We start from the raw sequence: 27,308 nt of genomic DNA, 5'->3' as shown, positions 1-27,308 counted from the left end.
GGGAGAAGACAGTGAAATTCTTTTCTGTCATACACGTAAATGAGAAGGGAAGAGACAGTAAGAACATGACAGAGTGAGAGTAAGATAGAATGAAACCAAGTGGCAACTGAAAGCACGATAGAGGGGCACAAAGGAAAAGGGGGAGGATCAGAAGAAACAAACACAGGACACGAGCACCCAGGGGCATGCAGTGGGGGCCAGGTCAGACCTGAGCCTCTCTCATAGCTTTCACGGAGGCCTTATGGCAGGAACTCCAGCCGAGGAGGGACGTAAATAGGAAACAAAGGAGATTTAAGGCAAAGGAAAGACAAGACAAGGATAACAAAGTTGGAGGCAGGGCCAGCAATTACCCTACCAACTCACTTGTCACGGCACCCATCCTTGCAGTCACAACCGACCAGAAATTCTGGGCCTGTGTTAATGAAAACACCCTTGCCCGGGATTCGTTCCTTACTGTAGGCCACCTGGGGTGGAGGGGTTGTGTCAATCTCATTGACACAGGATAAGGGAACATCTTCCTTCCCATAAGTGATGTCCAAAATATAGTAAAAAGGTTTATAGGGCTGAAACTTTCGGTCCACAAGAACATATGGATCCAAACAGAACATCTCCAGGAAGAGGAAGTCACAACCAGTCTCAAAAAGATAGCGTTCAATCTCCTGCATTGTCCGAAGGCAGAGGCCACAGGGTGTCTTATAGATAACATGAAAGCCCATCTTGCGGTTAACTCGGCGGCGGGCCGTCATCCGCCGGAAGTCATAGAGTAGTGGGACCAGCAGAGGATTCTTGCCCCGGTACTGAGCACTTCTCATAGGTCTGACTCGGGACAGACAGGTATAGCTGCACACATGAGGTAAGTAGAAGAGCTTCTCCATGGGGGCGCGGTAGGAGGGCTCTGCTGGGGCCCTCTCCAGCATGCCGTGGAAGGCGGGGGGCGCTGGAGGTGCTGAGGGTGCTGCTGGGGCAGAGGCTGTGGAGCCTAAAGGTGATCTGCAAGGACATGCAAGAGATCAGGTAAGAAGGCAATAGGACCTCTCTGCTGTAGAAGGACCCCTTGCAGCTGGCTAACCCACTGACCTTTCAAACAGCTGTGCCCGGGAAGCTACAGAGGACACAAAGAAGTCATGTTTTCCCTTGCCTGGACAATGAAAGGCTCTGGTTACTCTTCACTGACTGAAAACATCTCTACCTCAACAGTATCACTTTTCCTAACACTTTTTTTGCCTGTGAATTATAGAAATACAGTCCAGTTTTCTACCAATGTTTTTTCCCCTTTTATGTGTCCTACAGACGTCTTTACTCACTCCTGTGATTCAATGAGGGCAGCAGTAGTAATCCCTATTGTCCCAATCGTGACACCACGTTCAATGACAAGTTTTAACAAATAACTTCTAGTGAGTCCATAGTTCTAGGCACCTAATTTCTAATTCAATTATTTTTACACCCTGTTTGTTGGAAACTTGCCAAGTTAAAGCTTTCTTTTCGGGGCACCTGGGTGGCTCGGTTGGGTAAATGTCCGACTCTATTTCAGCTCTGGTCATGTCTCAGGATCCTGAGGTTGAGCCCTCCATCAGGTTCCTTGCTCTGTGCGGAGTCTGCTTGAGATTCTCTCTGCCCCTCCCCACACTTATACGGGTACACTCTCTCTCTCTCAAATAAATAAATACATCTTTAAAAAAAAAAAGCTTTCAAGTCCAAACCACAAATAAATAAATCTTAAAAACAAACAAAAAAGCTTTCAAGTCCAAACCCCTCACCATCATAACCTTAACTAAGCACATTGGAACCAAGGAACATCCCCCATACAGTGACCATTTAGTCCACGCTGCCACCTCCCCAGAGAGTCTGGGAGTTTCTCACCTGTATGTCTGGTTGCTTCCAGGTTTCCCAGCAGGGACATTTTCACTGAGTGCAGGAGATGTAGGGGAGGAATGACCAGAGCCCACAGAACCTGGCCGGAAGGATGTGCTCTTTTTGGCTACCTGCTTCCGAGATTGGGCAAGCTGACTTTCCAAGCTGCTAAGAGATTAGACATCATACAGTAAAGAATACAGAAAATGGGGCGCCTGGGTGGCTCAGTTGGTTGCCTTCGGCTCAAGTCATGATCCTGGAGTCCCGGGATCGAGTCCCGCATTGGGCTCCCTGCTCGGCAGGGAGTCTGCTTCTCCCTCTGACCCTCCCCCCTCTCATGTGCTTGTTCTCTCTCATTCTCTCTCTCTCAAATAAATAAATAAAATCTTTAAAAAAAAAAAAGAATACAGAAAATGCAATGTGAAAGAAACTAGTAAATAAAAAAGAATATCACTCACTCATTGTCACCTGCCTGTGGGGACTGAGGGGGAGCAGGTGGGGCAGGTGGGGCAGGGGGAGCCGGGGGGGCAGGAGGGGCTGTAGGCTGCGGGGGCTCCATTGGCTTGAACTGGGTCCCAGTACTGGTCAGATCCTGGGTGTATTGGACCACAGGGCCTTTGCTCCTTACAGCACCTAGAGGAAAAAGGAAACTGACCACTGAGGATGACAGCTGTGTCAAGTATATTCATGCCCACACCCGATCCTCAATTTACATAATGTAAATAAGCAGCAATGGAAACATTTTGAGTAAGTGTTAAGACTGTTGGTTTTCATTATTTACACCAATGAGTGAAAATACTGGCACAGGCTGGCTTTGACTCAGTAAGGTTTTATCTTCCTGCCTCAAACACAGTTTATGTTAGTAATTAGGTTATTCTTCAGTGAAAAATTTTAAAAATGTGTACTTGTGATCAAGTAACGTTATCAGGAAAAATCAACCAAAAAGTATGCCAGGAATATATAAAAACAAAAGCCGTTTGGGCTTTAAAAAAATGACCATGGATCACATACCAAGCAGGTAATCCTCATGTGGATAACAGAGGTACCTACTACCACATCGGCCCCTAACAGTCGTTTCAGATTTTTACGGGGCCGTTTAGAACGCATCAGAGCCACCGCCTGTGGAGGCAGCACCACAAATCCACCAGAACTACCGGAAACAACTCAGGGCACATCCTGTTTCCAATGAGTCAGCAGTGTCATCCTGGTAAACGAAGGACAGCTATTGTATATGCTCTCCTTTGCTGCTTTGTCCGTTTTTTTCCTCCCCTTTGGTGTCCTTCAGGACATACCCATATTTGGACGTGTCCTCAGCTGTCCCCCTTGCTTCTTCTCCAATGCAGAGGCTGAGGATGTCTTCATGCTGAACATGGGCTCTAGCCGTGTAGAGCCTCGATAGATCCATTCACATCTTTTGTCATCCTAGGGGATTGGGAGGAAGGAAGGTTGGAGGGAGATGAATTAAAGGCTAGAATCTATCCTGCCATCTGTGGAGAATACGCCTCCAGGTGCCTCCTTGAAGGAAATCTCCCTGATGAATCCCAAATTCCCTATCTGTTAATAAACTTATGTTCCAGGCTCCATGACAGCCATGAGGAAAATGAGAAAAGAAAAACATATGCTCCTTACTTAAGAAATTACAGGAGAGACAATTTTTTTTTTTAAAAAAGATTTTATTTATTTGACAGAGAGACACAGCGGGAGAGGGAGAAACAGGCTTCCCGCAGAGCAGGGAGCCCGATGCGGGGCTCGATCCCAGGACCCCGGGTCCATGACCCGAGCCGAAGGCAGAAGCTTAACGACTGAGCCACCCAGGCGCCCCGAGAGACAAATGTTTATATTTAGTATAAGTGGTGTGACATGGACTATAAGGCCTTAGGAACAAAGGGCTGAGGATAGCTCAAAGGACTGTAACTCTAAGAAAGGCATGAGAGGGGAAAGGAGGACAGGCATAGAAGATCCAAGAGTTAAACTGGGCCTTGAAAGATCATCAAGGGTTGCCCGGGTGGCTGTCAGTTAACCATCTGCTTTTGGCTCAGGTCATGATCTCGGAGTCCCAGGATCGAGCCCTGTATCGGGCTCTCTGCTCAGCGGGGAGTCCGCTTTTCCCTCTCCCTCTACTCCTCTCCCACTCCTGCTTGCTCTCTCTCTCTCTCTCAAATAAATAAAATCTTAAAAAAAAAAAAGATCATCAAGACCTCTAATTCTCTGATGCCTTTTTGTCTCACTATGCTACCAAAACCCTGACCCTGGACAAATGGCCTTCTCTGTGCCTACATGCAAGTATTCTGAGAGAGAAAAACAAACCAACATGCAAATTAGCTCATAATTAAATTCAGGGAATTTATTTTACTTTTTAAAAATTATTACTTTTGGGCGCCTGGGTAGCTCAGATGGTTAAGCGTCTGCCTTCGGCTCAGGTCATGATCTCAGGGTCCTGGGATTGAGTCCCGCATCGGGCTCCCTGCTCAGGGGGGAGCCTGCTTCTCCCTCTGCCTCTCTCTCTCTCATGAATAAATAAATAAAATCTTTAAAAAATAAAAAATAAATAAAAATTATTACTTTTTAAAATTTATTTTTTACTTTTTTTTTTAAAGATTTTATTTGAGAGAGAGTGAGTGAACATGCATGTGCACGAGTGGGGGGTGGGAGGAGAGGCAGAGGGTGAGGAAGCAGCAGACTTCCTGCTGAGCAGGGACTCAATCCCAGTACCCCAAGATCATGACCTGAGCAGAAGACAAACACTTAACCAACTGAGCCACCCAGTGCCCCAGGGAACTTATTTTCAATAACCATCAGAGAGAAACAAAAAGACAAAGTAAAATTTGGCCCCAAACAGTGAGAACAGATAGGATAAGAAAGAGGAAAATTACGGAGAACTACAAAATCATCCTCATTACTGCCTCTTACGCTCCCCCATCCCACCCTGACCCTTGGCTCCAAAACTCTGGGGAAGAACAGTACCAGGAAGAGGATCCTGACTAGGCTGCCATCCACCTCCTCGACCCGGGACTTCCACCATGTGCCTTCCCACTCAGTCTTGATAAGCTGGCCACTCTTGAGCAGCACCATGGGGCGGTTGGGGTAAGCCGTAATATACTCTTCTATGAAGTCCCGGCAGGAGATGTCTTCTATGTCCTCCCAAGTCTTTTTCACTGTCCCAAGGAAGAAAGAGGGCTGAGAGAGGGTAAGTGGAGCAGGTCTTTTTCTCTCTCTTTTTTTTTAAGTAATCTCTATGCCCAACGTGGGGCTTGAACTCATGACCCCAAGATCAAGAGTTGCATGCTCTACCAACTTTGCCAGCCAGGTGCCCCAGGGCATGTCTTGATAGGAAAAAATAAATGGTTGGCAAGGAGTCGTTGGGCATTTTTCAAGTTGGGAGGGAGAGAAAAAATAAATGAAGACAACATAACCTCAAAAGCAAAACCAAGACTACCTAAAAATACTGAACCTATTGTGTAAATGCACATACAGATCAAGTAAATACTAACTAAGCAATATGCAAATATAGGTAAATCACTATTTCATAAAGATGGATGTTTTGTTTAGGAAAATTCAAGTGAAAATTCTTGCTAACTTGATGTAAGTCTAGAGATAAATAAAAAAGATCAGGTGGCATCATGAAATTGATCAAAAAAAAATTTTTGTCCTTCCTTCTCATTCTGTATCAGGCTACTTCTAAGGGACCCTGAATGTATTTACTGCCATGTCATGTGGAAAGGGAGCAGTGTTAGTTAACTCTTTTGTAATTAAAAAGAACTGCTTTGTAGGAGTCTGTTCGTAAGCCACAGACACAAGTATAGAGGACACTCTGAAGCCTCCATCTAATTCAGCTTTTGCAGAGAGCACCTTGCAGACTACAGATTTATACAAATGTTAGATGAAGGATAAGACTAGGAAAGAAGTAACATCTTCTTAAGTATAAATCATTCAGAAATGAAATCAAAACACAGCTACAATATGAGAATCCACCAAAGGTCAGTCACGATCTCCTAGTGTCCCACTCTTTGACTACAAAGATCCAGCACTAGAGATGAGCAAATAGAACTGTATCTCCCAAAAGACATTACTCAAACTTAAGCTCTTTGAGATGGAAGCACCACAAATATCAGGGCCTTCCTTCCTTCCTCCTTCCCTCCCTCCCTCTCTTTCTTTTCTTTTCTTTTAATATCAGGGCTTTTCAACTTATCTTAAGAAAAAATACAAGGTAGAAGAGGAAATGGATAAATCTCAGAAAGGAAGAAGGGACACTCACGTGGCCGGCAAATGGGATATAGTTCAGACTGTGTGACATAGGAAGCATAGCCATCATCAAAGAAAATGAGAAACCTGTAAGGACAGAGTGATGGCAGAAAGATCAGGGGTTACGATATTTAACATGACCTACAGAAATTACTGTATCATATCAAGAAAAAGACCTCTTAATCACAAATAGGACACAATCCTGGGAAAATGTTCCAGTCTACTACTTCCTTCCTATTATTCTTCCTTCTAAGAGTTAGGAATTCTCCTTCAATCTAATGAACTTACTGCTACTTTTCCAAAAGCTATTTATTCTTGTTTCACTATCAGACTCCTATCTTGCTAAAACCATTTAGTTTCCCCTTCCTTCCTATTCCCCTAACCATTAAACAATCTTGACAACTTTCCTCCTAGTTTTCCTCCAAGTTTTCCCCTTGAGAAAAAAAGAAAAAAAGGAGGAAGAATCACCTACACGATCCCTGTCACAAAAAAAAGAGCAAGGGTTTCTGTCACTGGGGACTAAACACAAAAGCTAACTGTGAGATCTGGACTATGGTTTGAATAGGGCAGGTGCTTTGCTACTGGCCTCCACTCTCTTTACAATCCTCTGTCCAGGTACCTGAGCTTGTTTTTGACGTTCGGTGTCTCAGCTACAATGCCAGCATAGAGCCAGACCTGATTCCCATCCTTGTACTTGGCCACCACCCGACTGCCCACAAACAGCTTGTCAGCAGGAGGGTGGTAATCATAGGCAATATGGTTCCCCGACAGTAGACTCTTTCCTTTGTTGTCGAATTTCACCTTGTACTTCTTTCCTGGTCCTGAGTAAAAGGAAAAGATAAACAAAAATTTTTAAAAACCACCAGTTTCTGTGCAAATCCTGACTGCTACATGAGAGACAAAAGGCAAGGCTGTGGAGAAAAGAAATGATCAGCAATGGAGACCTGCAGGTTGCCTTTCATTAGCTCTTCTTCTAGCTTGAACATACCAACCGTCTGGATGGCAATAAGGGTGCCTTTGTGCCATGTCTTAGTTCTCTTCTTGCCCAGGATGCGCATGCTGACTATCAGGTCACCATCTTTGCTCAGTTCTCCAGACATCTGACTCAAGGTTCCTACAAAAGAAAGCAAAGTTGTCCTAAAGAGATACGGCATAGACTGGGGGGAGTGAATGGGAAAGTAAAGAGGGTATAATATAGTACCTGGGGAAAATGGGGTAATCATTGATCCTTAGTCACTTTTGCTGCTCTCTTGGGCAGACAAAAACATAGCTGACTCAACTATTTATGCTAACAGGAAATACCTGCATAATTGAAATTCACATGTAATTCAAGAACATCTCACTTTAACCAAGTATTTCCAACTCCTTATTAACAATATTAATTACACTCATTAAGTTCTAAATAGTAATTATAAAACATTTTCCTGTAGGAGATCTATTAACAACCCCATTGGACAAAGTTTCCCTCAGACCTCTTCATAAGAGTTTGAGTTGCAGGATGCCTGGGTGGCTCAGTCGGTTAAGCAGCCTGCCTTTGGTTCAGGTCATGATCCCGGGGTCCTGGGATCAAGCCCTGCATCGAGCTCCCTGCTCAGAGGGGCACTTGCTTCTCCCTCTGCCTGCCACTCCCCCTCCTTGTGCATGCTCTCTCTCTGGTATACAAATAAATAAATCTTAAAAAAAAGAGTTTGAGTTGCTCTCTTCTAAACTTTATCTAGAAGTAGTCATGAGCACAAGGCTAAAAAGGTACATGGATAAAGCCACCACACACTGGAAAATCAGCAGACAAAAGACTTAAGCAGACAAGGAAAACCTGTGGTGTTTAAAGAACCCAACAGAGGTGAGGAAGAGGATTCTGAGATGCTAAAACAAAGCCAGATACCCATGAAATCTCTGTAGGAATTCACCTCCCATCCCCGCCCCCACCCTCTGTACAAGGCACCTCCAGACCCTAACCTTTATGTAAATCCTGGGAACTGCTCTTCTTGTTGACAGCATCCATGAACTTCTGGACATCCTGAGCTGACTTTCTTAAGGCAGCCATAGCTTCACGGAGCTGTAAAAAAGGGGATGAGGGAAACAAGTTTTAAAATAGCATGGGTTAGACTTGAGAATAAGAACTTGTCTTTCAAAAAACAAAATAGAATGAGTTATGGTTGAGAAGGTACGGTTACTTCTTCCCCGGCAAAACTGTCCTTTCTTATAAATCTAATTCAGAAATCAGCTTTAGGGAACTTTCCTTATTAATCTCACCTAGCTGATCACTGCCAAATTCTACATTCCTATAGCACTTAGTGCATGCATCTCTAAGTAACCTCTGCTGCATCCTTAGAACACCTATTAGAGGACTGGAACCCACAGGGCTGATTACAGAGTGGATAATTATGTTGATGGCTGAAGTGGTCAGGCCAGAAGTTTCTCCCATTTTGATATTCTTAACTCTCACCTTTACCTTCCCTGTCCCAACTCACCTTCTGGTCTTTGGGAGTTCTGCTCCCAGCATCACCTATGGATGAGAAAAGCTCTAATGAGTGTAAGAGACTTACTTGTAAGAGTTTCCAAGAAATCAAAAACTAAGCTACTTTTTTTTTTTCACTGAGGCATTTTATTTGCATGTATTATATATAACTAAGCTACTTAAAAACATTATCACGGAGCTATTACTAAAAACTACTGACAACCATATATAAATATATATATAGAAGTAGTAAATGGTCCAGAAAGATACACAGCAAATAGGTGACAGTGTTTACCTGAGGATAAAGTACTGTGACAGGTGGTAGTCTACAGGGTTTGGGTTTTTCACTGTATATTAAAAAATTTTTCTTTACTGTTTTATTTATTTGAGAGAGAGAGAGAACGAGAGCGCATGAGCAGAGGGAGAAGGCGGCTCCCCGCTGAGCACGAAGCCTAACACTGGACTCGATCCCAGGACCCTGGGATCATGACCTGAGCCAAAGGCAGACACTTAACCGACTGAGCCACCCAGGCACCTTGTATATTTAAATCTTTTTTTTTTTTTTTTTAAGATTTTATTTATTTACGTGACAGAGAGAGACACAGCGAGAGAGGGAACACAAGCAGGGGGAGTGGGAGAGGGAGAAGCAGGCTCCCCACAGAGCGGGGAGCCCGATGTGGGGCTCAATCCCAGGACCCTGGGATCATGACCTGAGCCAAAGGCAGGTGCTCAACGACTGAGCCACCCAGGCGCCCCAGAATCTGTTGTTTTTATAACAACAATTTGCGTATGGATTATTTGAATGATTTGAAAAATGAAAAGTGGTCAATGAATGAAATAAAAATGTTTATTCTTGAGTAGTGCTGTCCAACAGAACCTCCTGCTGTGATAGATATGCTCATCAATAATCAATACTTGTTACTGTCTCTTTTTTATTACAGCCATCCTAATTAGTATAAAGTGGTTCTGATTTGCATTTCCTTAATGACTAATGATGTCAAGCATCTTTCCATTTACTTAGTGGTCATTTACATATCTTATTTGAAAAAATAATTATTCAAATATCTTACCCATTTTTAAACTGGGTTGTCTTTTTATTCTTGAGTTGCAACAGTTCTTTATATACTCTGGAAAATAATAGACCCTTCACATTTCACGTAATTTAAATAGCTACATCTGGATAGCGGCTACTACTGTATTGGACAATGCAGTTTTAGAGATTTATAACTATTTAAAAACAGAGGGGCGCCTGGGTGGCTCAGTCGGTTAAGTGTCTGCCTTTGGCTCAGGTCATGATCCCAGAGTCCTGGTATCAAGCCCCACACTGCTCAGCAGGAACCCTGCTATACTCCCTCTCCTTCTGCCCCTCCCCTCGCTCTTGCTCACGCCCTCTCTCCCCCCACCCAAATAAATAAATAAATCTTTTTAAAAAATGGAAAGCAATGGTGGTAATCATTTCACAGTATATCCATATATCAAATCACTATTTTCACACCTTAAGCTAATACAATGTTATATGTCAATTATATCTCAAAACTGGGAGAAAAAGGCAGCAAAAAATAAAAAACAAAAATGGAGGGGCACCTGTGTGGCTCAGTTGATTAAGTGTCTGCCTTTGGCTCAGGTCATGATCCCAGGGTTCTGGGATCAAGCCCCGAGTCGGGCTCCCTGCTCAGTGGGGAGCCTGCTTCTCCTTTCCTCCCTGCTCATGCTCTCTCTCGCTATCTCTGTTGCTCTCTCTGTCTCTCTCAAATAAATAAAATCTTAAAAAAAAAAAAAGGGAAAGCAATGTAAATGTCCTAAAAAAAAAAAAAAGTCCATTTAACAAAATGGTTAAACAAACTAACATCTCCAAATGAGGTTCACAAAGAATCTTTAATAACATGAGACTGCTAACAATATATTAAGTTTCAAAAGTTAGGATACACAGTAATTTATTTGAGATGAACCAAACCTTGGAGAGAATACAGACACACCCCTATGCATACACATGCATTCCTCAAAGAGCTGTGGATATAGTATACGACTAAACACCTGTTAAACCCAGACCTCTACAACTATAAAAGTGCATTTTATTTATTTACTTATTTATTCATTTATTTATTTATTTAAGATTTTATTTATTTATTTGACAGAGAGAGAGATAGCGAGAGCAGGAACACAAGCAAGGGGAGTGGGAGAGGGAGAAGCAGGCTTCCCGCTGAGCAGGGAGCCCGATGTGGGACTTGATCCCAGGACCCTGGGATCATGACCTGAGCTGAAGGCAGACGCTTAACGACTGAGCCACCCAGGCGCCCCTCATTTATTTATTTTTATTTTTATTTTTATTTTTATTTTTTTTATTTTTTTTAAGATTTTATTTATTTGACAGAGAGAGACACAGCGAGAGAGGGAACACAAGCAGGGGGAGTGGGAGAGAGAGAGGCAGGCTTCCCGCAGAGCGGGGAGCCCGATGTGGGGCTCGATCCCAGGACCTTGGGATCATGACCCGAGCTGAAGGCAGACGCTTAACGACTGAGCCACCCAGGCGCCCCTCATTTATTTATTTTTAAAGGTTTTATTTATTTGACATAGAGAGAGAGACAGCACAAGCAGGGGGAGCGGCAGGCAGAAGGAGAAGGAGAAGCAGGCTTCCCGCTGAGCAAGGGAGCCCGATGCAGGGCTCGATCCCAGGACCCTGGGATCATGACCTGAGCTGAAGGCAGTTGCTTAACCAACTGGGCCACCCAGGCGCCCTAAAAGTACATTTTAAAAGTAAAAATATTCATGTGGTAAAAAAAACTCAAACATTATGAAAGGACACACAGTAAAACATAGCTCACCCTCAGACTCCTGCTTCTAGTTACTCTCCTCAGAAACAACCAATAATATCAGTTTTTTTGCAGCCAAAGATACTCTGTAAATGTACATATGTACTCTTTCCCCTCTCCATTCTTTTACTCATAATCAACATGCACTTTTTATGTTGCTTTTTATCCCCACACTTCAAATATCTAGGAAAAGTATTCCCTCTATCTATAAATCTGATTCTTTTGTCCCCAATTTTGTTTATTGTGGTAAAATACATGTAACATAAAATATACCACCTTAACCATTTTTAAGCATACAGTTCAGTAGTATTAAGTACATTGGTATCATTGTGCAACCATCAACTTTACTGTTTTTGTTTTTGTATAGAAGAATTAAATAGTATAAAATGATCAGCTATCCCTAAATTGATCTTTTAATATTGTCAATAGTTTTTTTTGGGGGGGGGTGAGAGGGGAACATGACAAGCTGATTCTCAAATATATATAAAAGCATGACAGGTGAAAAGAACCAAGACATCCATAAAGAAGAAAACCACAGTGAAGTTACTGCTTTAACAGATGTAGAAACATACAAAGCCCAGTTATAGACAATATAGAACTGACGTAAGAAAAAATGACAGAGAAATGAAACAGAATAGAAAGTCCAGAAATAAATCCACAAATATGGAAATAATTTATGACAAATAGACAATGTAAATCAGTAAGAAGAGACTCATTTCAGTAAGTGGCACTGGAACACTGATTAATAACCATATGAAAAAAAATTAGGTATTTACTTCAAATACTACACAAAAAATAAATTTCAGTTGGATTAAAGGCAAAACTATGAATCTTTCAAAGGCAACATAAGAGATCTTTATAATAAAACCTCAGGGCAGAAAGGCTATACAAACCAATTACCATAAAAGAAAATGCTAAAATTATAACTTCTGTTTATCAACAAATAACATAAAAAATAAAGATAAACCATAAGCTGGGAATGATGTTTGCAACTCATAACTACAAAGGATTAGTATTTGTGACATATAAAGACTTCCTATGAATCAAGAAAAAGACAAATGATCATTGAGCAAGCAAGCAAGAGATATGAACAGACATATCAAAGAAAAACTACAAGGGGCGCCTGGGTGGCTCAGTCAGTTAAGAGCCTGCCTTCAGCTCAGGTTGTGATTCTGGGGTCCTGGGACTGAGCCCAACGTTGGGTTCCCTGTTCCTCCCTCTCCCTCTTCCTGCTGCTCCCCCTGCTTGTGCGCGCTCGCTCTCTAGTAAATAAATAAAATCTTTTTTTTTTTTTAAAGATTTTATTTATTTATTTGACAGAGAGTCACAGCGAGAGAAGGAACACAAGCAGGGGGAGTGGGAGAGGGAGAAGCAGGCTTCCCGCCAAGCAGGGAGCCCGATGTGGGGCTTGATCCCAGGACCCTGAGATCATGACCTGAGCCGAAGGCAGACGCCTAACGACTGAGCCACCCAGGCTCCCCATAAATAAAATCTTTAAAAAATAAAATAAAATTTAAAAACCACAATACCAAGTGTTGTCAAGGATGTGGAACATAGGACACATTCATCCACCGGTAGTTATAAATATAAATTGGTACAACCACTTTGGAAAGCTGTTTCTTACTTATCCAAGTAATATTAGAATTTCCATATCCTAAGAACTAGCAACTCCACTCTTACAGTATATATATCCTAAAAATTCAGTTTAAGACTGCCAAAATAGAAAAATTCTTGCACACCATAAGAGACTCTTTTTTTTTTTTAAAGATTTTATTTATTTATTTGAGAGAGAGAATGAGAGAGAGAGAGCACATGAGAGGGGGGAGGGTCAGAGGGAGAAGCAGACCCCCTGCTGAGCAAGGAGCCCGATATGGGACTCGATCCCGGGACTCCAGGATCATGACCTGAGCCGAAGGCAGTCGCTCAACCAACTGAGCCACCCAGGCGCCCCCATAAGAGACTCTTAACAACAGAGAACAAATTTGAGGGTTGATGGAGGGAAGGGGTGAGGGATGTGCTAGAGGTGATGGGTACTGAAGAGGGCACTTGTGATGAGCACTGGGTGTTGTAAGTGATGAAGCACTTACAGAAATCAGTATTGCACTGTTAACTAAAAATTTTAAATTAAAAAATAATAAATAAATAAATAGATTATTTGAACTGAAAACAAATGAAATGTCAACTGGCAGGAGAATAGATATATTGTATCATATTCATAAGATGGAATAGTATATTCTAGTAGTTACCAAACTAAGCATCACACATCAGCATGATGTTAAAGAAATGACTGAAAAATGCATATACTAAGATTCCATTTATACAGTTAAGAAATAGGCAAAACTATGGCACTTCTGATAATAGTGATATGAAAAGGATGATTCCCCTATGCAGAAGGGGAACAAGTATAAAACTGCAGAAAACAAGTATAAAACTAGAAAAAAATTGTTAAAAACAATCAATTCAGGGCACTGGAAAGTGACCAAAGACAACAAACTGAGAAGTATTTGTTCTTAAAAAACTGCTAAAATTCTGACAAGGAAGGTTAAGTCTGTGGCCCTCTTGCCTGGGGCAGCTCCCATCCCTACTCCACCTCTAGTTGGGTGAGCAGAAACTACAGCTTTACCATTGAGGCGCTAGCCATGACAAGGAGCAGTTCTGTTAGTCTGAGGTTGCAGCTCTTGTTTAGTGTGTGCAGCAAACCAGTCAGAAATTTAACAAGGAGATCCTGAAAATGAGAGAGCTGTAGACAGGCTTAAATAAATTCTCCATACATTCTTGAGTGACTGCTAAACAAGGCACATGCAGAGAAGACCCAGGAGAGTCAATGGAGACTTGAGAACTAGAAGCAACTCAATGAATTCTCTATACCTCTGTAAAATTCACTGGCTTAAGTGCACATGGGTGGCGCAGTCTGTTGAGCGTCTGACTCTTGACTTTGGCTCAGCTCATGATCTCAGGTTCATGGGATCAAACCCCATGTTGGGCTCTGCACTCATTGTGGAGTCTGCTTAGGTCTCTCTCTCCTTTCCCTTTGCCCCTCCCCTCCACACTCTCTCTAAAATAAATAAATAAATCCTTAGGGAAAAAACAAAAACAAAAACCCAAAAAACAAAAAAACCCCACAACTCACTGGTTAAACTCTGCAAAAAAGGGGGGGGGCAATGGTTAGGAGCCAAGCTAATGTATATAAAAGCAAGTATGAATTCTGTGGGTGACTGCTAAACTATGTACATACAGAAAAGATCCAAGAAACCCAATGGAGACTTGAGAACTAGATGCAACTCTGAATGTATTCTCTATACTTCTGTAAAACTGAATGGCTAAACTATTTTATTTTAATTTTTCAAAGATTTTATTTATTTATTTGACAGAGACACAGCAGGACAGGGAACACAAGCAGGGGGAGTGGGAGAGGGAAAAGCAGGCCTCCCGCTGAGCAAGGAGCCAGATGCAGGGCTCGATCCCAGGACCCCGGGATCATGACCTGAGCCAAAGGCAGACGCTTAACAACTGAGCCACCCAGGCACCCCGGCTAAACTATTTTAAAAAAGGGGGTCATCTGTCAGGATCCAAGCTAATACATAGTTTAAATTTAAAAACCAAGCAGAGATATCAGCTGCACACTAAAGGGAAGACAGAGTTGGCAGTATAAGAAAAATTATTTAAAAAAAAAAAGAAAAAGAATGAAAAAAAACCAAAAACAGAAACCAGACGAGTGCCTGGGTGGCTCAGTTGGTTAAGCGTCTGACTCTTGATTTCGGCCCAGGTCATGATCTCAGGATCATGAAATTGAACCTCGCATCAAGCTCTGTGCTAGGCATGGAGCCTGCTTAAGATTCTCTCTCTCTCCCTCTGCCCCTCCCCCACCAAAAAAAAGAAAAAGACAATAGCAGCTTTAAATTAAAATTCAGAGTTGCTACATTATATAAATGTCCAGCTTCCAACACAAAAAATGGTGACGTTCAAAGAAACAGGAAAGTGCAACCTATACTCAGGGAACAAACCATGGCAATAAAACTGACTTGCTGCATGGGCCTAGATACTGGATTTATAAATATGCTCAAAAAGCTAAAAGAAATTACATTCAGGGCACCTGGGTGGCTCAGTCGTTAAGCATCTGCCTTCGGCTCAGGTCATGATCCCAGGGTCCTAGGATCGAATCCCACATCGGGCTCCCTGCTCCGCGGGAAGCCTGCTTCTCCCTCTCCCACTCCCCCTGCTTGTGTTCCTGCTCGCTATCTCTCTCTCTGTCAAATAAATAAATAAAATCTTAAAAAAAAAAAAAAAAAGAAATTACATTCAAAGACTTAAAAAAAGAAAAATATGCTAATACTTAGTAAACAAAAGACCTGATTATAAAAGGAAGCAAATGGAAATACTGGAGTTGAAATTACAAAAACTGAAACATTCACTAGAGAAGCTAAAAAAGCAAATTTAAAATGATAGAATAAGTTGGAATATAGATTCCTATATAGAGAAATTTTCCCATTCAAAGCACAAAGAGAAGACTGAAGAAAAATGAACAGCTTCTGAGACATATGGGACAATGTGAGGCATTCTACCATATATGTAACATGGATCTGAGAAGGCAAGGGGAGAGAGAATGGGGCACCTGGCTGGCTCAGTTGGTAGAGTGTGCAACTTGATCTTGGGGTCGTAAGTTCGAGCCCCATAATGGGTGTAGGGATTACTTAAAAATAAAATCTTAAAAAAATGTATTGAAAAAATATATATTCTAAAAAAAGAAATGACTGAAACACTTCTAAATTTGATGAAAAACCTGAAACTACAGTCGAAATTCAATGAATCTCAAGTAGGACAAATACAGAGAGAATTATACCTAGACACAACCTAGTCAAACTACTAAAATCAAAAGAGAAAATCTTTAAAGCTCTAAGACAAAAATGACTCATACCCAGAAGACAAATAACAATTTCATCTGACTTTCCATCAGAAATAATGGAGACCAGAAGGCACTGGAATGGCATATTCAAAGTGCCAAAAGGAAACAGCCAATCAAGAATTCTATATCCCATGGGGTGCCTGGGTGGCTCAGTCTGTTGGGCATCTGCCTTCGGCTCAAGTCATAATCCCACGGTCCTGGGATCGAGCCCCACATTGGGCTCCTTACTCAGTAGGAGGCCTGCTTCTCCCTCTCCCTGCTGCTCCCCCTGCTTGTGTTCTCTCTCTCTCTGTCAGGTAAATAAGTAAATAAAATCTTAAAACAAAAGAATTCTGTATCCCAGGGGTGCCTGGGTGGCACGGTCGGTTAAGCGTCGGACTCTTGGTTTTGGCTCAGATCATGATCTCAGGGTTGCAAGATCAAGCCCTGTGCCAGGCTCCATGCTCAGCACAGAGTCTGCTTGAGATACTCTCTCCTTCTCCCTCTGCTCCTCCTGCTTGTGCATGCACTCACTCGTGCTCGCTCTCTCCCCTTCTAAAAGTAAATATAAATAAATCTTAAAAAAAAAGAATTTTATATCCCAGGTAAACAAAGGCAGAGAATCCACTTTTAGCAGAACTACAAGAAATATTAAAGGAAATCTTTCCGACTAGAAAAAGATGACACTAGATGGTAACTCAGATCCATAGGAAGGAATGAAGAGCAATGAAAGTGTAAACATCTGGGTAAATATGTATTTTTCTCTTTTCTTCCCATAACTTCTTTAAAAATAAGATTGGTCCTTGCAATAATTGTAACACTAAATTGTTGGCTTTAAACATACGCAGGTGCAATATATTTGATGACAGTATCACCCAAGAAGAGAGTGAAAATGGAGCTATCCTGGTGCAAAGTTGCTATATTTTACCAGAATTAAGTCAGTATTAGCTTGTAGTACATAATGATCAGATAAATATGCAAGCACTTTTTAAAAAGCTAAAAAAAAAAAAATCAGAGGAATTAAAATGATTTACTGAAATATTTGTTTGACACAAAGAAGGCAGTAAAAAACAGATAAATACAAAAAATATGGGGGGGAAAAGAGTAAAATGATTGATGTAAATCCACCCATATGGATTCACATGAATGGACTCAAAACTAATTAAAAGCCAGAAACTGTGAGACTGGATTTAAAAAAAACCACAAGATCTAACTATATACTGTCTGTAAGAGATACACTAAATTCAAAGACAGAAACAGATTTTAAGTAAAAGGACAGAAAAAGACACAATACGCAAACGGTAATCATAATAAAAATGGAAATGCTATACTAATATCTGCTAAAACAGACTTTAAGAAAAGCGGTATCGCTTGAGACACAGAGAGATATTTTAATAATAAAAAATCAACTATAAATGTATACATAACAGACTCCAAAATACAAGAAGCGAAAACTGAAATAAATTGAAAAGACAAACAATTCAACAATTTTAGTTCAAGATTTCAAAACTCCTTTCCAAGTAATTGTTAAAACAACTAGACAGAAAATTAATAAGGACACGAACTTGAACAGCACTATTAGCCAACTTAACCTAACCAACATTTATAAAATACTCCATCCAACAGCAGAAGAATACAAATTCTTTTCAAGCACACATGGATCATTCTCCAGGACAGACAATATGCTAGGTCATTAAAAAATATTTAAATGGGGCGCCTGGGTGGCTCAGTTGGTTAAGCGTCTGCCTTCAGCTCAGGTCATGATCCCAGGGTCCTGGGATCGAGCCCTGCATCAGGCTCACTGCTCCGCAGGAAGCCTGCTTCTCCCTCTCCTTCTACTGCTTCCCCCTGCTTGTGCTCTCTCATTCTCTGTCAAATAAATAAAATCTTTAAAAAAAAAATAAATAAATAAAAATAAAAAATATTTAAATAAATTTAAAAGGATTAAAATAATACAAAGTATATTTTCTGACCACAATAAAAAAAAATTTTTTTTAAAGATTTTTATTTATTTGACAGAGACAGAGAGAGCGAGAGCAGGAACACAAGCAGGGGGAGTGGGAGAGGGAGAAGCAGGCTTCCTGCAGAGCAGGGAGCCCAATGTAGGGCTCGATCCCAGAACCCTGGGATCATGACCTGTGCCAAAGGCAGACGTTTAACGACTGAGCCACCCAGGCGCCCCCCACGATGAAATTAAATAAAAAACTCACAAAAGAAAGAAATCTGGGAAATCCCCAAATATTTGGAATAATCAACTGGTCAAAGAAAAATCACAAAGGAAATTAAAAATTATGAGTTAAATGAAAATACAACACACAAAAATTTAGGAGATGCAGTAAAGCAACACTTAAAGGGAAATTTACAGCTTTAAATGTTTACATTAGCAAGAAAAAAAGATCAAATCAAGGGGCACCTGGGTGGCTCAGGTCATGATCCCACGGTCCTGGGATCCAGCCCTGCATGGGCCCCCGCATCGGGCTCCCTGCTCAGAGGGAAGCCTGCTTCCCCTCTCCCATTCCCTCCGCTTGTGTTCCCTCTCTCGCTGTCTGTCAAATAAATAAAATCTTAAAAACATAAAAAAAAAATAAGGGGGCGCCTGGATAGCTCAGTCGTTAAGCGTCTGCCTTTGGCTCGGGTCATGGTCCCAGGGTCCTGGGATCGAGCCCCACATCACCCCACATTGGGCTCCCTGCTTGGTGGGAAGCCTGCTTCTCCCTCCCACTCCCCCTGCTTGTGTTCCCTCTCTCACTGTGTCTCTATCAAATAAGTAAATAAAATCTTAAAATAAAATAAAATCAATAATCTGTTTTAATTTTAAGAAACTAGAACAAGAAGAACAAATCAAATCCAAGTACAGGGAAGGAATAAAGATCAGAGTAGAAATCAGTGTAATAGAAAACAGGAAAACACTAGAGAAAAATAAATGAATGAACCCAAAAACTGGTTCCTTAAAAAAAAAAAAAAAAAAAGACAATCTGTTAGCTAGGTTAACCAAGCAAAAAAAAAAAAAAAAAAGAATATCCATATAACCAGTATCAGGAATGAAAGAAGGGACATTACTACAGAACATACAGAAATTCAAAAGAATCATAAGGGAATACTATGAACTTTATGGCAATAATTTAGACAACTTAGATGAAATGGAAAAATTTTTAGAAAGATACAAATTAACAAAAAGGACTTTAGAAGGAATAGAAAATCCAAATGGGCATATCAGGTAAAGAAAAGTAATCAGTAATTAAAAACCTTCTCACAATAAATTCAATGTGGTATCCTGTAATGGAAAAAGCCCAGAAACCAAAAGTCTAGAAATTAGGTAAAAGTAATGTACCTATGTTTGCTTCTTAGTTTTGACCAATGTACCACGATAACATAAAACACTAACATTAGAAAAACTGATGAAAAGTATGCAAGAACTCTCTGTATTATCTTTGCAATTTATACAAAAATATAAAACTATTCCAAACTAATAATCTTATTTAAAAAAAACCTATCCACAAAGAAAAATCCAGGTCAAGATGGCCTCACTGCTGAATTTATCAAACATTTAAGGAAGAAATTCTATTTCATACAAACTCAGAGGAGGGAACATTTACCAACTCATCTTTATAAGGACCATAATACCAAAGTCAAAAAAACACATTACAATAAAACTACAACAGCTCTCATAAACATAGATGCAAAAATTCTTAACAAAATATTAGCAAATCTAATACAGAAACATATAAAAAGGATTATACACTAAGACAAAGTGGCAGGGGTGGGGTGGGAGGTCATCCCAGGAATACAAATCTCGTTTAACATCCAAAAAATCACTATTGTAACACTCCTTATTAATAAAAAAAAGGAAAAAACCTATATGATTATCTGAGGATGATAAAGAAAAAGTAGCTGACAAAATCTAAACTCCAATCGAGCCATGATAAAAACTCAGCAAACTAGGAATAGAAGCAATTTCCTTCAACCCGCACAAAAGATATCTACAAAAACCCTACAGCTCACATTACAATTAATGCCTATAGACCAAATGTTTTCCCCTAAGATCAGGAGCAAGGAAAAGATGTCTGCTCTCAAAACTTTCATTCAACATTGTACTGGAGGTTCTATAGAGTACAATAAGGCAAGAAAAAGAAATAAAAGACATCTAGATTAGAAAGGAAGAAGTAAAATTGACTTTATTTGCAGACAGCATGAGGTAAAAATATAGAAAATCCGAAGGGATCCACAAAAAACTTCTAAAATAGTGAGTTTAATAAGGTTACAGACGACAAGATTAATACACAAAAACCAACTAAATTTTCATATCCTAACAAAAATCTTAAAATGGAATTAAATATCATTCACATTAGCATTAAAAATAAAACACTTATGAGAGATGTACCATATTAATGCATTATAAGACTGAGTATTTGTTAAAGATAATATTCCCCAAATTGACCTTTAGATTCAATATAGCTCCTATTAAAAATCCCAGCAGGTTTAAAAAAACGTTTTTGATAGGAAATGACAAGCTGATCCCAAAATTTATTTGGAAGTTATATGAAACACAGGCTTACAGTATGGTGCTGGTATAAAGAGAAATACTTAGATCAATGTGACAAAATAGAATCCGGAAATAGACCCTCATATACATGGCCAGTTGATTTTTGACAGGAGTACCAAAAGGATAGTCTTTTTAACAAATGGTGGTGGAGGGGCGCCTGGGTGGCTCAGTCGTTAAGCGTCTGCCTTCGGCTCAGGTCATGATCCCAGGGTCCTGGGATCGAGTCCCACATCGGGCTCCCTGCTCGGCAGGAAGCCTGCTTCTCCCTCTCCCACTCCCCCGCTTGTGTTCCTGCTCTCGCTATCTCTCTCTCTGTCAAATAAATAAATAAACTCTTTAAAAAAAAAATATTAACAAGTTGTGGTGGAACGAATGAATAGCCATAAACAAAATAAGCAAACCACCCTCAACTCTTTTTTTTTTTTTTTTTAAAGATTTTTAAAAGATTTTTAAAGAGCCCGATGTGGGACTCGATCCCGGGACCCTGGGATCATGACCTGAGCCGAAGGCAGACGCTTAACGACTGAGCCACCCAGGCGCCCTCAACTCTTTTTTTTTTTAAGATTTTATTTATTTGACAGAGAGAGACACAGTGAAAGAGGGAACACCAGCAGGGGGACTGGGAGAGGGAGAAGCAGGCTCCCCGCTGAGCAGGGAGCCCGATGTGGGGCTCGATCCCAGGACCCTGAGATCATGACCTGAGCCGAAGGCAGACGCCCAACGACTGAGCCACCCAGGCGCCCCGAACCACCCTCAACTCCTACCTTGAGAAGTTTTCTCTTAAAAGACACCATTAAGAAAATGAAAAGATCACATCTGAGAGAAAGTGTAAAATATATCCAATAAATGAATTGTACCTAAAGCCTAAGTTCTCTAAGTCAATAATAAAAAGACAAGCCAATTAAAAAAAAAAGACTAAAGATTTGAATAGATGTTTCCCCAGAGAACATAGATAAATGGCAAGTAAGTATGTGAAAAGATGCTCAACTTCCTTAGGGAAATGCAAACTATGATCACAATTTGATACCACACACACACTAGAATGGCTAAAAGACTGACAATACCAAGCACTGACAAGGATGTAAAGAAACTGGAACCCCATACTTTGCTAGTGGGAATATAAAATGGTACAGCCACTTTTGAAAACAGTAAGGCAGTTTCCTAAAAACTCAAACATACACCCACCCTAAGACCTAGCAATTCTACTCCTAGGTGGAATATCCAAGAGACATGAAACATAATGCCGATATAAAGATTTATATAGAAATGTACATAGCAGCATTATTCCTAATAGTCCCCAAACTGGAAACAACCCAAATATTTATCAATTAAAGAATGGATAAAAACCTGTGGTATATCTATAAAATGGAATATTATTCAGCAAAAAAAAAGGGGGAGCACACTATGGATACATGCAATAACATAGATTAATCTCAAAAACATTATGCTAAGTGACAGAAACCAGAAACAAAAGACAATAAATTGTGATTCTATTTACACAAAATTTCTAGAGAAGGCAAAAAGGAAGCAAGCAGATCAGTGGTTACTTGGGGGTGAAAATGGAGAATGTAGGCAAATAAATGTGAGGGATGTTTTTGGAGTAATGCCAAGTATTCTTAAATTGGACTGTGAAGACTGCACTACTGTATAAATTTACTAAAACTCAAACTACACTTAAAAGTATTTGAATTTTATAGCATATAAATTATACCTAAAAAAAAAAACCCCTCAAAAATAGACAAAATCAAACACTCTACCATTTTGAGATATATACATAGGTGCTAATGCCTATGAAGTTACACAGAATGGAGAAAGAAAAGTCATTCAATCAGGAAATCAGGAAGTAGTACATAGGGGACATCTATGATACTAATAATGTTCTATTTCTTTGGTAACAGACAAGTCCAACAGTTTGGAATATGTAGTCAGTGACAATGGTTTCTCCTTTCTTCTTTTATCTGCTTAACTTCCTGTCTTTTAATTTCAATCCTCGACTTTCTACCTGGACCCTTATCTCTTACCTGAATCAATACTGAGGACATCATCATCTTCATCAGGAATCTCGATTATTTCTGTAGGCCGGGAAGCTTCATCCTCAGAGCTACTGTCCCGGTATTGTAGACCCAGTTTGGAATAAAAGTCCTTCACCAAAGACTCACAGTTAGTCACTGCCCTAATATTGGAACACATGTAGAAAAGGTCAAAGCCAGAAGAAATAGGTGTAGATTTTATATATATTTAAGTATACACTGACCTCAATTTAAACAGGCCAAGTGTCTCCGTTTAGAATTCATTTTTATTTTTATTTTTTAAATAGGCTCCATGCCCAATGTGGGGCTTGAACTCACCACCCTGAGATCAAGACCTGAGCCGAAGTCAAGAGTAGGACACTTAACCAACTGAGCCACCCAGGCACCGTTCATTTAGAATTTAAAATGCTTTTCTCATAGAAAAATGTTTAAATAGTGGTTTCCATACCAGTGCCTCAAAAATCCAAAATAAGCCCTGAGTACAGTCCTCTCAACCACATTTCATCATTTACCTTATTAATTGAAAATGTGTTCTAAGTGACAACTAAGGTACCAGACACAAATCTTCTGGGGCTTTTGGAGTAGATACAGGGCTCCACAGTTACATAAGACAACAACACTTTACAATCCTCACTCCCTAGATCATCCTACTAATAAAGCAATTGTTTGGAAGCAGAGTAGAGAAGAAAGAAGGGGAAGGGACTCAAGACCTGAACTCCCCTACTGCTGCCCATACATTAACTTCTGATAGATGAACATTCTATATATGGGTGGTTATGAGGTCAGATTTTGGATCCTAACCTATGAAGGAAGGTTCTATACATTTGTACCTTGTAAAGTATGAAGTGCTTAGCACAGTATCATGAACAATTATACTGCCAAAGGGGAGATTTCCTATTTTCCAGGTAGTCCTCACCTGGATGCATCATCAAAGAGCTGGTCAACATGGGCCACCTCAGATTCCTTCTGTATTACCCACGTTTCCAACTCTGCTAGTTGCTTCTTACGCTGCTGTACACAGTCCATCTTTTCTAGTTCTTCATCGATGAACTGCCGAAGTTCCTCCATTGAGATCCCCAGCTCCTCAACCACTGCTTGTTGCAGCTCTGCAATCTCTTCAGACTCCACTGCAGCTGTTGCTGCATCCAAACCAATGCACCCAGGGAGGGAGGACATGCTGTTGTCCTCTACATGGAAGAGAAAACTAAGATTACCTTTGGAGTCATCACCACCAAATTTCAGTATCCTAATAAAACTCATTCCTACACTACTAGTTATTCAAATACAGTTAAGTTTGATTCTATGTTCTCTCTCTCCATTCTCCTGTATCTGACAGGAGATCAGATTTTGTAGCATTCTTATCTCAACCTATGGACTATGGGCCTAAGATTTAAAAGTTTCAGGGTATGGAGAACATATATTACGCAACAGGGAGCTACCGAAAATGTTTTAGGAAACGGAAGAGAACCAATTTGCTGAGGAAGGTATTTCTGTGACCTGTGTTCCTTAATTCACTAAAGAGATAAATCTTTGTTTGCATGCTATGCCAGTTTGAACACTTATCTCCACCTGGAGGGAAGCGATTGCTCTATAACTCACTAACTCGTTGTTTCCTCTTTAACTACTTGTTCCCCTTACATTACTTTGCTTCCAAGTGAAAATTTACCTTTTAAAGTCTATTAACACTTAAGCATTCAAAAGCAAAGAGGCTTCCCAAAAGTAAAAGGAAACTAAAGCAATCTGGGGAAAAAAATGTGGTTACCTAAAAAGTACAATTCAAATAACCCATACATTGGTGTTAACTGCTTTTTTGATCAAACGGCTAAAGCAAAACTGATGCCAGAATGCCGTGCGACCCCAGAGCCAGTTCTCACTGCCTCCATTTTTCCTTTGCCCGCACACCGCCCCACCCCCGCGCTACCCTTTTTGGGGTGCGTCCCACCCACCCCGCAAATCCAGCTCAACCCCGCCCCCGCTCGCCTCCCGGAGAAGACTTCCTTCCCACCCTCGCCCAACCTCCTCCCACAAAGCATTCCAGACAGGCCCCTGGTCTCCAAATACCTCAATTAACAGTATTTCCCACACCTCCCTGCTTCCAGCTACAACAGTTCTTTTCCACCAGCCAGACCCCAGACTCGAGACTCAGGGGTCGGCCTCGATGGGGTAGAACGAAACCGTAAGGGAAAGGGAGCAGGGGGAGGGGAAGAAGCGTGAGGGAGGGAGGGAAAGGGAAGCGAAAGAGACGCCCGGAAGCAAACCTCAGGTGCCGTTCCGGTCGCCACGACGGCGGCCTGACAGGGTCAAACCCAAGGCCTCTGAGCGCCCCCGCAAGGCCAGGCAAACTCAGGCAAGTACGCATGCGTCAAAGCACAGCCGTCCGGGGCACACGTGGGAGACAAATGGCCGGGTAAAGTAGGCGTGGCCTGGAGTATATTGCAGAAGCTCCGCCTTTTCCGCCAACCCCAACTAATGGCAGCAATGTTAAGTTTATCGTGTAGACTCAGTAGCCAAACACTTAGGTTTAGATTTTTTTTTCCTCACCCAGTTTTGGTTTTATTGCACAAGTGGTACAAATTGTAACAAGTGGAGGAATATCAAGATGTAATAGGAAAAACGTGGTAATATCCTCTCCTCCCTCCATCTCGTATTACTCCTGCTCCTTTGAGGTAAAATAGCTTAGTTTTCTAGGTTTGTATGTACAAGGTCATGCATGTGGGTTTTTTTTTTTTTTTTAAGATTATTTATTTATTTATCTAACACAGAGAGAGACAGAGCACAAGCAGTGGGAGCAGCAGAGGGAGAGAGAGAAGCAGGTTCTCCGCTGAGCAGGGAGCCCAATGCAGGGCTCCATTCCAGGACCTCGAGATCATGACCTGAGCGGAGGGCAAGACGCTTAACCGACTGAGCTACCCAGGCGCCCTGTGAATGTGGATTTTTTTTAAAGATTTTATTTTTAAGTAATCTTTATACCCAGTGTGGAGCTTGAACTCACAACCCTGAAATCAAGTGTTGCATGCTCTGCCAGCTGAGCCAGCCAGGCACCCCTGAATGTAGATTTTGTTTTGTTTTTCTTTTATTTCACACGTGGACATCCCTTGAAGACAATAAAAACTGTAACATTTGTCTTTTTGACAATTGCATAATACTTAATAGTATGGTTAAATCATATTTAGAAAGATGTTCTCAGTTTTTAGCTACTACGAATAGTGCAACAATAAACATTAACATCCTTTTGAAGTAGTACTTTTATTTCTGTGGAAGAGATTCCCCAGAATGGAATCTGAATAAAAGGTGTATATATACACACATGCATATATATGTATGTATATATAGGTATATATGTACTCTTTTTTTTCTACTTTAATAGAATCTTCTGTCAAATTACTATTCAAAAAGTTTGAAACATGGGGCGCCTGGGTGGCTCAGTTGGTTAAGCGACTGCCTTCGGCTCAGGTCATGATCCTGGAGTCCCGGGATCGAGGCCCACATCAGACTCCCTGCTGAGCAGGGAGTCTGCTTCTCCCTCTGATTCTCCCCCCTCTCATACTCTCTCTCTGTCTCATTCTCTCTCTCAAATAAATAAATAAAAATCTTAAAAAAATTTTTTTGAAACAATTTTTGCTCCTGCTAGCAAATCTCTGAAAGTATGTTTCCCCCCACCCTCATTAAGATTGGATGTTAACTATTTAATTTTTAAGCATTTGATAAGTCTTAAAATAATAGCTGCATCAGGATAGACTACGTTGTGCTGTGGAAACAAACAATTCCAAAAGGTTAAAACAAAAACCATGCATTTCTTGCTCATGCTGCATAATCATCTCTAGTTGACATTGGAGCTCTGCTAGGATATCTACTCAGGAACCCAGGCTGATGAGTAAGTCAGGCCAGAAGGAGACCACTGACGCTCTCATATTGGCAGTTAAAGTGATTCAGGACACTTTCATTAACAACGCATTGTTCTGACTGAGTCATAAGGCCCTACCCAAACACAAGGGGGCTGGAAAGTACAATCATGTCTCATATCTGGAAGGAGAGAGAACCAGTTGTATTTGATGAACCAGCAGTATTGACTACTACATTATTTTGTTATTGCTTTAATTTGTTCAGCTATCTTTACACTAATCGCACCTAACTTCATTTAAAAGGTATAAACCAGAACCTTCTGTGTAAGACTGGAAACAGGTTCGGGCAGCCTTGAAATCCTCTCCTTGTGACCACACTTTATCTTTGCTCATTTCACCTGTCCACCGGTGTCCTGTAAGTCCCTATTTCCAACTGTTAAGACACTAGGAATTGAGGTACAGAGAAATGAAAGTGTCCTCTAGATATTTCAAATTCAGCATGTTCCTAACTCATCTTATGATATTATTTTCTAATGTGAACTAGAAATTTTAGACTACTCCTCCCTGTAAAACACACATGCACACACATACCATATTTATTGAATGTTTACTTCATACTAGGCACTGTTCTAAGCACTTTACAATTATTA

The 27,308-nt window shown here is 40.8% G+C and overlaps 1 protein-coding gene across 5 annotated transcripts in view; it reads right to left on the bottom strand.

Moving 5' to 3' along the window:
* Window positions 1–25,208, bottom strand: part of SETDB1 (SET domain bifurcated histone lysine methyltransferase 1) — a 35,033-nt gene extending 9,825 nt beyond the window's left edge. The window contains exons 1-13 of one of the 5 annotated variants that reach the window (XR_010410744.1): window positions 24,878–25,058; window positions 23,733–24,003; window positions 22,808–22,959; window positions 8,565–8,599; window positions 8,050–8,149; window positions 7,082–7,207; window positions 6,713–6,914; window positions 6,107–6,180; window positions 4,816–5,006; window positions 3,144–3,273; window positions 2,310–2,484; window positions 1,861–2,019; window positions 364–990 (exon numbers count right to left, since the gene is read on the bottom strand). Coding sequence is in view for 4 of the 5 variants with exons in the window: in XM_064588495.1 (XP_064444565.1) it covers window positions 364–990; window positions 1,861–2,019; window positions 2,310–2,484; window positions 3,144–3,273; window positions 4,816–5,006; window positions 6,107–6,180; window positions 6,713–6,914; window positions 7,082–7,207; window positions 8,050–8,149; window positions 8,565–8,599; window positions 22,808–22,959; window positions 23,733–23,992 (2,231 nt within the window). In the remaining variant the exon portion in view is untranslated. The other 4 variants (XM_064588495.1, XM_045896693.3, XM_045896695.3 and 1 more) reach the window with 4 other exon arrangements.
* Window positions 25,209–27,308: the final 2,100 nt, after the last annotated feature.

Source organism: Mirounga angustirostris, unplaced genomic scaffold, assembly GCF_029215605.1.
Source record: "Mirounga angustirostris isolate CCGP_5_RB_7025 unplaced genomic scaffold, mMirAng1.0.hap1 SCAF_4, whole genome shotgun sequence".
Taxonomy (NCBI): Eukaryota; Metazoa; Chordata; class Mammalia; order Carnivora; family Phocidae; genus Mirounga; species Mirounga angustirostris.
The sequence above is the reverse complement of the archived record's forward strand: the minus strand, read 5'-3'. Positions and strand labels throughout refer to the sequence as shown.